General features: G+C 36.8%; 1 protein-coding gene across 24 annotated transcripts in view; it reads left to right on the forward strand.

Annotated features, from left to right (window-relative positions):
* The window catches only part of SUGCT (succinyl-CoA:glutarate-CoA transferase), a 749,104-nt gene that overhangs the window by 17,239 nt on the left and 717,347 nt on the right, over positions 1 to 14,518 (forward strand). For 21 of the 24 annotated variants that reach the window (XR_011538973.1, XR_011538970.1, XR_011538972.1 and 18 more), the window contains exons 2-5: positions 1,612 to 1,663; positions 2,298 to 2,371; positions 12,710 to 12,795; positions 13,328 to 13,378. Coding sequence is in view for 19 of the 24 variants with exons in the window: in XM_070615473.1 (XP_070471574.1) it covers positions 1,612 to 1,663; positions 2,298 to 2,371; positions 12,710 to 12,795; positions 13,328 to 13,378 (263 nt within the window). In the remaining 5 variants the exon portion in view is untranslated. The remainder of the gene's footprint in view (positions 1 to 1,611; positions 1,664 to 2,297; positions 2,372 to 12,709; positions 12,796 to 13,327; positions 13,379 to 14,518) is intronic. The other 3 variants (XM_070615470.1, XM_070615478.1, XM_070615481.1) reach the window with 1 other exon arrangement.

Genomic DNA, 14,518 nt, shown 5'->3' on the forward strand with positions numbered 1-14,518 from the left:
AAAGATTGGTTGCCAGGGGTTTACGGGAAGGAAGGGATGAATAGGCAGAGCTCAGAGGATTTTAGGACAGTGAAATATTCTGTATGATGTTATAATGGTGGATATGTCATTATGCATTTGTCCAAATCCATAAAATATACAACCCCAAAAGTGATTCCTAGTGTGAACTATGGACTTGGGGTGATAGCAATGTGTCAGTGTAGGTTCTTCAACTATAACAAATGTACCACTCTGGTGAGGGATGTTGAAAGTGGAGGGGGTTTTGATGTGTGAGGGAAAGGGGTACATGGGAATTCTCTATACTTTCTGCTCAATTTTGCTGTGAATCTAAAACTGCTCTAAAAAATAAAGTCTATTTTTTAAAAAACATATTGAGCCAGTAGTTCGTCATTTGTTCCCATAAGTTCAGCTTGATTTCAGTCACCACAACCTAAACTTTTGTAAGCCATTTGGCTAGAATTTGACTTTGTGATTTAATGTTGATGTTAAATATTTTTAGTGAATTATTGATATAATTATTGACTTATCTACTTATTTTTATAGCTGATGGATGAAAAGAAAAAAGAAATACACTTAGGATTATAAATTGTTTAACAAACTTTTTAAATTCATTATTTTCTCCGTGTCTTAAATGTGGGACAAATATGTGAAAGTCTTTGTTTCTCCTTTTTTGTTGTTAGTACTCTTTTGTTTAGTTCACTTTTTATTTATTTATTTTTTTAAGACTTTATTTTTTTAGAGAACTTTAGGTTCACAGCAAAATTCAGAGGAAAGGGGTCAGCCCCCATGGCTGAGTGGTTAAGTTTGCATGCTCTGCTTTCGTGGCCCAGAGTTCGACGGTTTGGATCCTGGACACAGACCTACGTGCCACTCATCAAGCCATGCTGTGGTGGCATCCCACATAGAAGAACTCAAGTGACCTGCAACTAGGATATACAACTATGTACTGGAGCTTTGGGGAGGAAAAAAAAGAGAAGAAGATTGGCAACAGATGTTAGCTCAGGGCCAATCTTCCTCACCAAAAAACATACTTTAAAAAACATTGAGAGGAAGATACAGAGATTTCCCATATATCCTCTTTTCCCGCACATTCATAGCCTCCCCCATTATCAACATCCCATGCCAGAGGGTATGTTTGTTACAATTGATGAACCTACATTGACACATCATAATCACCCAAAGTCTATATTTTACATTAAGGTTCACTCTTAGTGTTGTACATTCTATGAGTTTGGACAAATGTATAATGACATGTATCTATCATTATAGCATCATACAGAGTATTTTCAGTGCCCTAAAAATCCTATGTGCTCGGCCTATGCATCTCTTTCCCCTCCCACTTTCTATTTTTCATTAGACAAACTATCTTAAGCATAGATGTGGGCTTTATTAATTGGGAATAATCTGGTATTAGGGGCTTTAAGTTTGCAGATTGACCTAATTGGATCAGGTCAAGGTTCCTATGTTACATATAGAGCAGAAATATTGTGAAGGAAAAAATATTTTTTGGTAGTAATAGAGATTACTTAAAGCAGAATATGAAGAATTCTGCATTCTTCCTCCTGAAAATTAGTAGTCAATACTCTTCAAATATTTTCTGTGTTTTGCCAGATGCTGACAATACGAAGCCATTAGAGGGTGTAAAAATTCTGGATCTAACGAGGTTTGTATTGGTTTATCCATGTTTTGGAGTTTTTCCCGTCTCTCAGAAAACATTAATTTATCTTTTAGATTATAAGAGGACTCTTAAATGCTTATTATCAAAATTCTGGAAAGAAAAATTCACATAACTTCATCATTCTAAGAGACAAGTAGTATAATATTTATGTATTTCTTTCTAATCTGCATATTTATATATGATTTTTAAAAACAAAAGTTGGGACCATATTAAAATTATAGTTTTACCCACGTTTAAAACATAGTATTATATTGTGAATATGTTCCCAGGTCATTCAAGATTCAACAAAAATATAAGATGATACTTTATTATATAGTTGCCACATCATTAATTAATCATCCCACCGTATTTCACTATTATAAATTAGGCTTCTTGTACATAAATCTTTGTCTCAGGACATCTTTTGATCTTTAGAATAGAATTCTGGAAGTAGAGTTACTGTAACAAAGGGAATGTACTTTTTAAAGCTCTTGGCACATATGACCAATGACTTTTTTGAACAGTTTTAATTCTTACTAGCATTTTTGAGCTTGTCTGAGTTGATGGACTATTAAGAAAAGAATTAGTATAAAAATCTTCAAGATGGTAATTAATTTATTTATCATTGTTAACATTGTAGAGTACTGGCGGGACCTTTTGCTACTATGAATTTAGGAGATCTTGGAGCAGAAATTATAAAAGTGGAAAGACCAGGTAAAGCTAATGCTCCCTTTAAAACATAAAAAAAGCTAATAAATATTTTTCACAGTTCTTTAAATATCCCTGTCCCTCTATGTGGGATGGGGAGAAAATTGAAATGAAATGATTATTTTCTCTTCTTCATTCCTTATTTTCCTCTGAACCTATACTAAGGGTCTCTCTTTACCCTTTTTAGGTACCCCAGGCTAAGGCTTAAGCCAGGTCCTTCACACGCACCTGAAAGCCTCTGGTAGAAACTGAGATGCAACATGTAATGACAGTGATGCTAACAGCACTTATCCCAGTGCCAGGCACGGTTCTAAGTGCTTTGCCTATATTAACTTGTTTAATCTTTACAATGACCTTATGAGTTGATGTTATCATTCCTAGATTATAAATGAGAAGACAGAGACACTGAGCGAGAACGCAGTTTGTTCAAGGTCACGCAGCTAATAAGGAATATCCAGGCCCTCAGCTCTGATCCTGGCCCTCCTGAGCCCCACACAAGCCCTACTGTTGAGACTGAGATTCCAGAGGGCCTGGCCACACTCCCTCGCTGTGGGATGAAGGGGAGCAAGAACAAGGCAGGGTAAGAGGGAAGAAGTAGTTCACAGAAGGGGAGAGAAGGAAAAAGGAATCAAAGTCTGCCAAAAAGGACCCCAAATACCTCAGGCTAAGTCATTCTTTTCTATTCCTAATAGAAGAGACATTTCCCCATTTTATAATTTTAAAGATTTTGAGGGAAAAACACCTAAGCTAAGATCAATTCTTCATTTTTATTTCAATTCTTCATTTTTTTGTTTTTCATCTGATGTGCTTTCTTTTTTATCTTCCCATTCTTTACATTAGTTTTAGAAATCATCATTCCCTATTTACTTAGGCCTATTTCTCCTTTGTACTTTTTTCTTTCTTAACCAAATAAACCTATTCTGTTTACACAATTTTCACTTTTATTCGGTGCCTTGGTAGCATTTTGGTGTTTGGTTAATGCTGTTATTGATAAACTTGCTTAGAAAAGTGTCATGTGACCTTTCTCTCCAAAAAGCACTTAAAGGGCAGAGTCTGTGTTCTCTACGTCCTCTGCATATAAACAGCTTGTTTTGGATGGTTTCAAAAATTAGCATTATTATTTATTCTTCAAGATCTAGTCCTTATGGAGCTGGAACAGAATTCTAAAATCAGTGAAAATGGTCTAGCCTTGAATAGTGTGCATGTATCTATAAGACTCATTAGAGACTAGTTTATAATTATATCAACTTATTAATTTACCGTAAGTGATTAAACACTGTAAAGTAGAATATTTGATCTGGAAGATTCAACTTTCTGTTACACAGATCTTCTTAGGAGCCAAAGCAGGGAGAAGAAGATTCTCTGATGAGCATGGGGAACATTATATATATTATTATACTCTATTTATCTGGTCCTGTGTTCATCAGGCTCCAGGTGATAGACTAACGTGGCCAATCCTGCCTTCCAGAGATAATAGTTCATTTATCCAGTGATGTTTATCACTTTTGGTCATTGCAGGGTACATGCTGAATAGTGTTTATTTTCTAGCTGAACATTGGTTTTTTCTTTTCTAGGTCCCATAAAACTTCTGGTTTTCACACTGCTGTCCAATGTCAATGCCACAGCTCTTTCTAATTTCAACCATTGGGTCTTCCATTTCTAGATAAAGCATCCAATCTAATTTCTCTTGCTATTTCAGTTGATCTCTGCCTAAATACTAGGCCAAATATTTGTATTTACATTAATTATGAAAATAATTATCCCCTATTTATTTAGGCCTGTTTCTCCCTTGTACTTTTTCATTTCCCTTGGGGAGGACACCTTCCTTTTAGGTCTTTATGATGTCCCATAGCCATACATTTGGTATGAAGCTTTGTTCCTAGCAGGTATTTGTTGCTTTTTTTTCTGACTGATTGCTCTCTTTCCTTTAACCCTTTGGCCAATATACATTTTTTAAAAAAAATTTTTGTTGAGTTTATGATAGTTTACAATCTTGTGAAATTTCAGTTGTACATTATTGTTTGTCACTCGTGTTGTAGATGCACCCCTTCGCCCTTTGTGCCCACCCCGACCCCTCCTTTCCCCTGGTAGCCACTAATCTGTTCTCTTTGTCTACATGTTTAAATTCCTCATATGAGGGGAGTCATACAGAGATTGTCCTTTTCTGTCTGGCTTATTTCACTTAACAATTCCCTCAAGGTCCATCCACGTTGTTGTGAATGGGACGATTTTATTCTTTTTTATGGCTCAGTAGTATTCCATTGTATATATATATATATACCATATCTTCTGTATCCAGTTATCAGTTGACGGGCACTTAGATTGCTTCCACGTCTTGGCTATTGTGAATAATGCTGCGGTTAACTTAGCGGTGCATGAGACTTTTGGAATTGCTGACTTCAGTCTCTTTGGATAGATACCCAGTAGTGGGATGGCTGGGTCATATGGTATTTCTATTTTTAATTTTTTGAGAAATCTCCATACTGTTTTCCATAGTGGCTGCACCAGTTTGCATTCCCGCCAGCAGTGTATGAGGGTTCCTTTTTCTCCACAACCTCTCCAACATTTCTTACTATTTGTTTTGGTTATTTTTGCCATTCTAACAGGTGTAAGGTGATATCTTAGTGTAGTTTTGATTTGCATTTCCCTGATGATCAGTGATGATGAACATCTTTTCATGTGCCTATTGGCCATCCATATATCTTCTTTGGAGAAATGTCTGCTCATGTCTCCTGCCCATTTTTCGATCAGGTTGTTTGATTTTTTGTTGTTGAGTTATGTGAGTTCTTTATATGTTATGGATATTAAGCCTTTGTCATATATATGACTTGCAAATATTTTTTCCCAGTTAGTGGGTTGTTTTTTTGTTTCCATCCTGTTTTCATTTGCCTTGAAGAAGCTCTTTAGTCTGATGAAGTCCCATTTGTTTATTCTTTCTATTCTTTCCCTTGTCTGAGAAGACATGGTGTCTGAAAAGATCCTTTTAATACTGATGTCAAAGAGTGTATTGCCTACATTTTCTTCTAGAAGTCTTATGGTTTGAGGTCTTATCTTTAGGTCTTTGATCCATTTTGAGTTTATTTTTGTGAATGGTGAAAAAGAATGGTCAATTTTCATTCTTTTACATGTAACTGTCCAGTTTTCCCAACACCATTTTTTGAAGAGACTTTCTTTTCTACATTGTATGCCCTCAGCTCCTTTGTCAAAGATTATCTGTCCATAGATGTGTGGTTTTATTTCTGGGCTTTCAATTCTGTTCCATTGATCTTTGCACCTGTTTTTGTACCAGTACCGTGCTGTTTTGATTACTGTAGCTTTGTAGTATGTTTTGAAGTCAGGGATTGTGATGCCTCCAGCTTTGTTCTTTTTTCCCAGGATTGCTTAAGCAATTCAGGGTCTTTTGTTGCCCCACATGAATTTTAGGATTCTTTATTCTATTTCTGTAAAGAATGTCATTGGGATTCTGATTGGGATTGCATTGAATCTGTAGATTGCTTTAGGTAGAGTGGACATTTTAACTATGTTTATTCTTCCAATCCATGTACATGGAATGTCTTTCCATCTCTTTATGTCATCATCCATTTCTTTCAGAAAAGCCTTGTAGTTTTCATTGTATAGGTCTTTCATTTCCTTAGTTAAATTCACCCCAAGGTATTTTATTCTTTTTGTTGCAATTGTGAATGGTATTGTGTTCTTGAGTTCTTTTTCTGTTAGTTCGTTATTAGACTATAGAAATGCACTGATTTATGTAAGTTGATTTTATACCCTGCAACTTTGCTGTAGTTGTTGATTACTTCTAAAAGTTTTCCAATGGACCCTTTGGGGTTTTCTGTATATAAGATCATGTCATCTGCAAACAGCAAGAGTTTCACTTCTTCCCTCCCTGTTTGGATTCCTTTTATTCCTTTTTCTTGACTAATTGCTCTGGCCCAAACCTCCAGTACTATGTTGAATAAGAGTGGTGATAAAGGGCATCCTTGTTTCGTCCCTGTTTTCAGGGGGATGGTGCTCAGTTTTTGCCCATTGAGTATGATGTTGTCTGTGGGTTTGTCGTATATGGCCTTTATTATGTTGAGGTAGTTTCCTTCTATCCCCATTTTCTTCAGAGTTTTTATCATAAATGGCTGTTGGATCTTGTCAAATGCTTTCTCTGCATCTATTGAGATGATCATGTGGTTTTTATTCCTCAATTTCTTGGTGTGGTGTATCACGTTAATTGATTTGCAGATGTTGAACCATCCCTGTGTCCCTGGTATGAATCCCACTTGATCATGATGTATGATCCTTTTGATGAATTGCTGAATTTGGGTTGCCAAAATTTTGTTGAGAATTTTTGCATCTATGTTCATCAGCAATATTGGCCTGTAGTTCTCCTTTTTCGTGCTATCCTTGTCAGGCTTTGGTATCAGTGTGATGTTGGCCTTGTAGTATGTATTAGGAAGTATTCCATTCTCCCTAATTTTTTGGAATAGCTTGAAAAGTATAGGTATTAAATCCTCTGAAAATTTGGTAGAATTCCCCAGGAAAGCTGTCTGGTCCTATGGTTTTATTCTTTGGGATGCTTTTGATTGCAGTTTCAATCTCTTTCCTTGTGATTGGTCTGTTCAGATTGTCTACTTCTTCTTGACTTAGCTTTGGAAGATTGCAAGAGTCTAAGAATTTATCCATTTCCTCTAGGTTATCTATTTTGTTGGCATATAGTTTTTCATAGCATTCTCTTATAATCTGTTGTATTTCTGTGGAGTCTGTTGTTATTTCTCCTCTTTCATTTCTGATTTTGTTTATTTGAGCTTTCTCTCTTCTTTTCTTTGTAAGTCTGGCTAGGGGTTTGTCAATTTTATTTATCTTCTCAAAAAACCAGTTCTTTGTTTCATTGATCCTTTCTACTGCCTTTTTGTTTCAATAGCATTTATTTCTGCTCTGATTTTTATTATTTCTCTCCTTCTGCTTATTTTGGGCTTTGTTTGTTCTTCTTTCTCTAATTCAGTTAGGTATAGTTTAAGATTGCTTATTTGGGATTTTTCTTGTTTGTTAAGGTGTGCCTGTATTGCGATGAATTTCTCTCTTAATACAGCTTTTGCTGTATCCCATATGAGTTGGTATGGCATGTTATCATTTTCATTTGTCTCCGGATATTTTTTGATTTATTCTTTAATTTCTTCAATGATCCATTGCTTGTTCAATGGCATAGTGTTTAGTCTCCACATCTTTGTGCCTTTCTCAGCTTTTTTCTTATAATTAATTTCTAGCTTTATAGCATTATGATTGGCTTGTTATTATTTCAATTTTTTTAAATTTATAGAGGCTTACCTTGTTTCCCAACATATGGTCTGTCCTTGAGAATGTTCCATATGTGCTTGAGAAGAATGTTTATTCTGCCATTTTTGGATGAAGTGTTCTTTATATGTCTATTAAGTTCAACTGTTTTAGCTTTTCATTTAATTCCACTATTTCCTTGTTGATTTTCTGTCTGGATGATCTGTCCAATGATGTGAGTGGGGTGTTGAGGTCCACTGCTTTATTGTGTTATTTTTGATATCTTTTTTTAGGTTTGTTAATAGTTGCTTTATGAACTTTGGTGTTCCTGTGTTGGGTGCATAGATATTTATAAGCATTATTTCTTCTTGATGAAGTGTCCCTTTGATCATTATATATTGCCCTCTGTGTCTCTCTTTACCTGTCTTGTCCTGAAATCTACTTTATCTGATATAAGTATTGCGACACCTGCTTTCTTTTGTTTGCCATTAGCTTGGAGTATCGTCTTCCACCCCTTCACTCCTAGACTGTGTTTGTCATTGGAGCTGAGGTGTGTTTCCTGGAGGCAACAAATTGTTGGATCTTGTTCTTTAATCGATCTTGCCACTCTGTGTCTTTTCATTGGAGAGTTCAATCCGTTTACACCGAGGCTGATTATTGATGCATGAGGGCTTAATGCTGTCATTCTGTTGCTCGTTTTCTGATTTTCCTGCATTTCCTTTGTTACTCGTCCTGTGTGTTTTGGCCTACCCATTGACTTCTTCAGTTTCTTATGCTGGGTTTCTTAGCTTTTTCCTTATTTATTTTTTGTGTCTCTGTTCTGTTTTTCAGTTTAGTGGCTACCCTGAAGTTTGTATTCAGAATCTCATGCATAACGTAGTCCATTTTCTGGTGGCCTCTTATTTCCTTAGCCTAAACTGATTCAGTCCCTTTCCTCCTCCCCTCCTAAGTTATTATTTTCATCTCTTATTCCAACTTGTGTTGTGAGTTTGTGGTTAGAGTGATAAGATTGTCTTTGTTTTTGGTGTTTTCCTTCCCTTTATCCTAATGCTATAGTTGAATATTTGCTATCCTATTCTGATTCTATCTGTTGGTCTCCTTACTCTGTGTTTTGTTACCCCTTTCTCCCTCTTTTTCTTTTTTCAGGTATGAGGGCCTTCCTGGGGATTTCTTGTAGGGGGGGGGTCTCATGGCTATGAAGTCCCTTAGCTTTTGTTTGTCTGGGAAAGATTTAATTTCTCCCTCATACCTGAAGGACATTTTTGCTGGATAGAGTATTCTTGGCTGATGATTTTTATTCTTTAAAGTTTTGAATATGTCATTCCAGTCTCTCCTAGCTTGTAAGGTTTCTGCAGAGAAATCTGCTGAAAGTCTGATGAGGGATCCTTTGTAGGTTGTTTTCTTCTGCCTGAGTATTCTTTCTTTGTCATTCATTTTTGCCATTTTTACTACTATATGCCTTGCGGTAGGTCTTTTTTTTTTTTTTTTTTTTTTAAAGATTTTATTTTTTCCTTTTTCTCCCCAAAGCCCCCCGGTACATAGTTGTGTATTCTTCGTTGTGGGTTCTTCTAGTTGTGGCATGTGGGACGCTGCCTCAGTGTGGTCTGATGAGCAGTGCCATGTCCGCGCCCAGGATTCGAACTAATGAAACACTGGGCCGCCTGCAGCGGAGTGCGCGAACTTAACCACTCGGCCACGGGGCCAGCCCCCTTGCGGTAGGTCTTTTTACATTGACATATATAGGCGATCTGAAAGCTTTCTCCACACACATTTCTCTCTCATTCCCTAGACTTGGGAAGTTCTCTGCTATTATTTCTTTGAGCACACCTTCTGCTCCATTCTCCTTTTCTTCGCCCTTGGGTCTGCCGATAATTCTTAAATTGCATTTCCTCATTGAGTCGGCTATTCCTTGGAGATTTTCTTCATTTCTTTTTCGTCTTCATTCTCTCTCTTCCTCTGTCTGGAACCGTTCAACCTGTCTATCTTCGATTATGCTAATTTGCTGATCTATGTTGTCCACACTGGCATGCAAGGAATCTGTATTCTGTTTTATCTGATTCATTGTATTTTTCATCTCTAGTATTTCTAATTGATTCTCCTTTATAGTTTCAATCTCTTTTGTGAAGTAACTCCAGAACTTGTTGACTTGTTTCTCTATATTTTCCTTTACCTCACTGAGTTTTTTGATGATAGCTATTCTGAATTCATTGTCGTTTAGTTTACCTATTTCCAAGTCCTCAGGACATATTCTGTGTTTTTATTTTTTCCTTCCGCTCTGGAGCTTTTATAAATTGCTGGATGGTAGAGGAGCGGTTTTTGTGCATAGTGATATTATTTGGTTGCAGTTACAGCCTCTCGCCACTAGATGGGGGTCGAGAGCCGTGTATTCTGAGCCCTCCGCCTTCGGCCCGATGGCAGTGCACAGTGCTGGTTGGAGGCGGGGGAACACTTTCTCTTGCACGCAGACCCGGGTTTCCCAATCAGCTGTTGCTCTCTGGTTTCCTGGGGTCTTGGCTTAATGGGATCACCCCACATGAAAGCTTTTGCCCCATTGGAGGGTTTCTGCTGCAGGGCGGTGGGAGTCCTGGAAGATCCCATGGAAGCGTGGCCCCTCCCCTGCTCCTTCCCTCACAGAGCCTCCAGCGGCAGTGATCCCAGTCTCTAGGGGAGGGAGCAAAGATCTCTCTTAACCCAATCCAGCTCCTCTGGCTGCTGTGGGTCTCTGGGGATTCCTGTGCTATTATTTTTTGTTGGAATGTGGTTGCTCCTTTTTGTTGCATGTTGGAGGGGAGAGTGTCCTGGGCGAGTTCACTCCGTCGTGATGCTGATGCCACTCCTCTGCATCCAATGTACGTTTTAATGTTCACATTATATATTTAATTGTTTTGGGTTTTCAAGATGTTATTCAACACAGATATGAGGAGAAGTGACTTGGCTGTATTTTCAGATTTCAGTAGAGAACTGGTCTCTTTTTGTGTCCATTTCTCCAGTTCTTTAATTAAATAAGATTTGGTTGTAGTTTTCTGACTTAGAACTTAGAGTATTCTTATTTGTGTAATCAAAGAGCACAGCAAGCTGAAGTATATTTTTTATTCTCTTTTTAGAGTTGGTCATTGAGTGGAAACTAAATGTCTGTAGGGCCAGGCAGGTAACACAAATGAGTGAAGTGGGCTGGGGGCGGGCCACAAATGATGCTGCTGATACTCCAGCATTGTCCCCAGTAGGCAGGGATGTGAGGGCAGGGCTCTTGGTCTTTTGTTCACTGCTGCGTCTGCTCTGCATAGAGCAGTGTCTGTGACGTAGTAGGCACCCTGTAAATATTTGCTGAATGAGTAAATGTATTGAAATATTTAAGAAAAGCAGTCGGAATTTTTATATGAGATCTTCAGATTTTGAAATCATGGTAGCTAAAGAATTTAAATTGTGTGTAGGACAAATAAAACATGTCTCTCAAACTGCCTGTTTTTACCAGTTGTGACCTTTAACCTTTATTTCCTGTCGTGTGCCTTTGACACTGATCCTTCTGCCTCTCTAAAACCCTGGTTATATACCAGGGACAATTGGGGCAGAAAGCCATGTAGGCCTCCAATTTAGATTGCTGACATTTTCTTCATCTGAGAGATGAATGTAAACATTTAAAATAAACCATCTAATTTTAGCCTTATCTTGGCATGGCTTCATTTTAAAAAATGTTTTTAATGTATGGGGAGCTTCGAAAAAAAATGGAAGTAGCTGGACTTTCTCTTTACTCTAAGAGGTCCTGCTGATCCTGAAGACCCAGATTCATGCATACGTTTTCCCTGAAGCCTCTAACTGGTTTGTTACTGAGAGGTTGCCTTTGTGGGCTCTTGTGGTTCATTTTTTTCCCCTGATGTTTGAGTATTCCATTCCATTTGATACCATTTATTGTTTTGTATTGTTATTGGTTCATATCCAGTTGGAACTAATGTTTCTTTTTTCTTTTGTCCTGTGTCCTCTGTTTCTCTTGGTTTTTTTTTTTTTTTTTTAATAAATGAGTTTATTCTTTAGACTCTTTTATTTTCTAAAAGGCTGTGTCTGTTTTTCTTCATCAATTTTAGTAGGTAAAGTCTAATGGGCTACTAGGTTAATTATATCATTTAAATGAAATTAGAATTTAAATTTTAACACATGTTCACAAATTATCTCTTTTTAGGGGGCTAGTGATAAATACTTTATAATTGCTTATATAGTGATTTGTTTCTTATATCAATACTTAGAACTTACAAAATTCTTAATTAAAGTGATATTGTTTTGTGTCATTTAAGTGTTGATTCATTTTCTGAGTTCTATCGATGTTGTTTGCCAGTTGCTTTTTGTGCAAAGAAAACTTTTTTTTCTGTAACTCTAAGATGTTGTCTTTGAATCAAACACAAAAAAATTTCAGAATCACTTAAAGTAGATGTCCAGAATAAAATGCCCTATTTTTTGATGGTTTTAAACTTTTACTTTGAAGCAGGACCCAGAAGACTGAAATTGTATTCTAAAATAATGTTTTAAATTCACAGAATTTGCTATTCAGTAGCTTATTTTGCCTTTTCTGATTTGTTGTTGCTACAGAAAATTTTGTTATAGATTTATTTATCATTGTTCTCTACCTACCCTCGGATGCCATTTTATCCTAAAGACTTACTTATCATTATTCTGCCTTAAATAATATTTAACAAAAATCTTTTGCAGACTCAACATTTTCTTTGCACATTTAATGCCAAGAAACATGGGAAAAGCTGACCAACTTGCTTGGCAAAAACTGACAGTAATTTTTTTTCCCCTCACATTTGACATTTATTAAACTTTAAAACTGCCAGTAGGTTATTTCCTTCTGGATTTTGACTTTCAGGGATGGAGTTCAGTGAAAGAGAATATGGAGGGATTTAGTGGTTAAGATGAACAGGTAGAGTGTGGACAGTCCTAAGCAGCTCCTATGGCCCCCTCTAGATGGCTAATGCCATGACTTGAGCTGATCTTGTTCAGATGCCTGTGAATGTGTGTGATGAGAGAGCCCGTTGGTGTGACATGTCTCATGGTGTTTCAAAGGTAAAGATTAATAGCTTGAACTGTTACTTCCAGGAGCTGGTGATGACACACGAGCTTGGGGGCCACCTTTTCTGGGGACGGAAAGTGTTTATTTTCTCAGTGTTAACCGAAATAAAAAAGTAAGAACGTCATTTCCTTTTTTTTGCCTTCTTTGTGTTATTCTCTTGTAATAGCAAAGCGTTTGATATCATCCTGGCTTGTTTGTTTCTACTTTTTTTTGTAGATATAACTAATGTTTCAAATAAGGTGAAATTTTATTCATTCACCACTTACCAAATAAAAGCAATAGAGCTTTTCTTCCTTTGTCACTAACTTAAACATTTTGTGAGAGTTTATAATGTTTTATAACGGAAATAATTTTACTATCAAGAGGAATCATTTGATTCTTTACATTTGTTAATCCTTTGGAGATTGCTAATTGCCCAATACTTGGTATTATTATTGGAAAAATTTTTACTATAATCCTTGCTATCAGCTAACATATCCAAATTGCAAATAAAATCAGTAAAGGTGATTTAAATGTTTCTTCATGAGGAACATACATTTGCTTTAAGAGCAGGATCTATGATATGAATGGTTCCCTTGTTGAAATGTCAGTAATAATAAAAACCTTTATGTACGATTTTAATATTTATATATTTTAATTTTTAGAGTATAGCTGTTAATATCAAGGATCCAAAAGGGGTGAAAATCGTCAAAGAGGTACAGTATGCTCTGTGGGAGGCATTTTACCGCCTGGGTTGTATTAGGGATTTCAACATCAGAAAAAAAGTGTTTTAAAACTTTATTTCATTCACAATATGTAATTTTGCTGTAAATGCCATTTAAGAATTTAACTTTACTTTTGTAATAGGTATAATTTGTTTTATAATTTCTTGTATATTGAGTGTAATGTTTCTCCAACTGTGAGAGTATTCAGTTATAGTACTAGCTACTTACTGTTGACTGAGTGCCTGCTCTGCATCAGATCTTAGGCTTGGCCACTTTAATTACATGATCTTCTCAAATCCTCAGAATTTGACTTGTAAACGAGGTATTAGAATCCTCATTTTCACAGGAGGCAAATGAGTCTCATGGGGCTTAAGTGATGCTCCAAAGATCACATAGCTAGTAAAGGGGAGAGCTGAAATGTGAACCCTGGGCCACATCACTGGAGAGCCCAAGCTTTCTCCAGCACTTATTCAGATGACCAAAATGTCCAGACCTGATCCCCGCATCTTTCCTTGAGGGGCAGGATTGCATAATGGTTTGGGGCATACCTTAGGGTTCCACTACTGGGATTCAAATCCTGCCTTCTGTACTTACTAGATACGTGACTTCAGGCAGGTCACTTAACTTCTTTATGTCCTTATCAGTAAAATGGGGATAATAGTAGTGCCTGCTTCTTAGGGTTGCTGTTAGAATCGAGTTCATAGGTGTAAAACGTGTAGAAGAATGCCTGCCACAGTCAGCACTCATTAATGCTGACCACTATTACTCTTGTTCCTGAGGCACGTGAAGTTGGATTCATCATGTGGGATAAAGCTTGTTTGCCATCCTTGTTAAAGTTGAAAACCTGATGTAATGGATGTAAGTCTGCTTGATTAAAGAACCAGTCCCCAAATTTGTTTTATACCAAAGCATCAAGTTTAACATCATGCTCTGCTGTTACTTTCCTCATTTATCTGTCCAACTGGAAGATAATTTCTTTTAATTGTTACGATCAGAACTAGTGACCATCCACTTTGGGTCTGTTGGATCAATATAGCAAATTTAGAACTTTGATTTGCTAGATACGTTTTGAACCCAAAGCTCGATAATTGTCCTGATCTTACTGCTCTGTTTTCCTACATCTTTTCCGTA

Source organism: Equus przewalskii, chromosome 4, assembly GCF_037783145.1.
Source record: "Equus przewalskii isolate Varuska chromosome 4, EquPr2, whole genome shotgun sequence".
Classification (NCBI taxonomy): domain Eukaryota; kingdom Metazoa; phylum Chordata; class Mammalia; order Perissodactyla; family Equidae; genus Equus; species Equus przewalskii.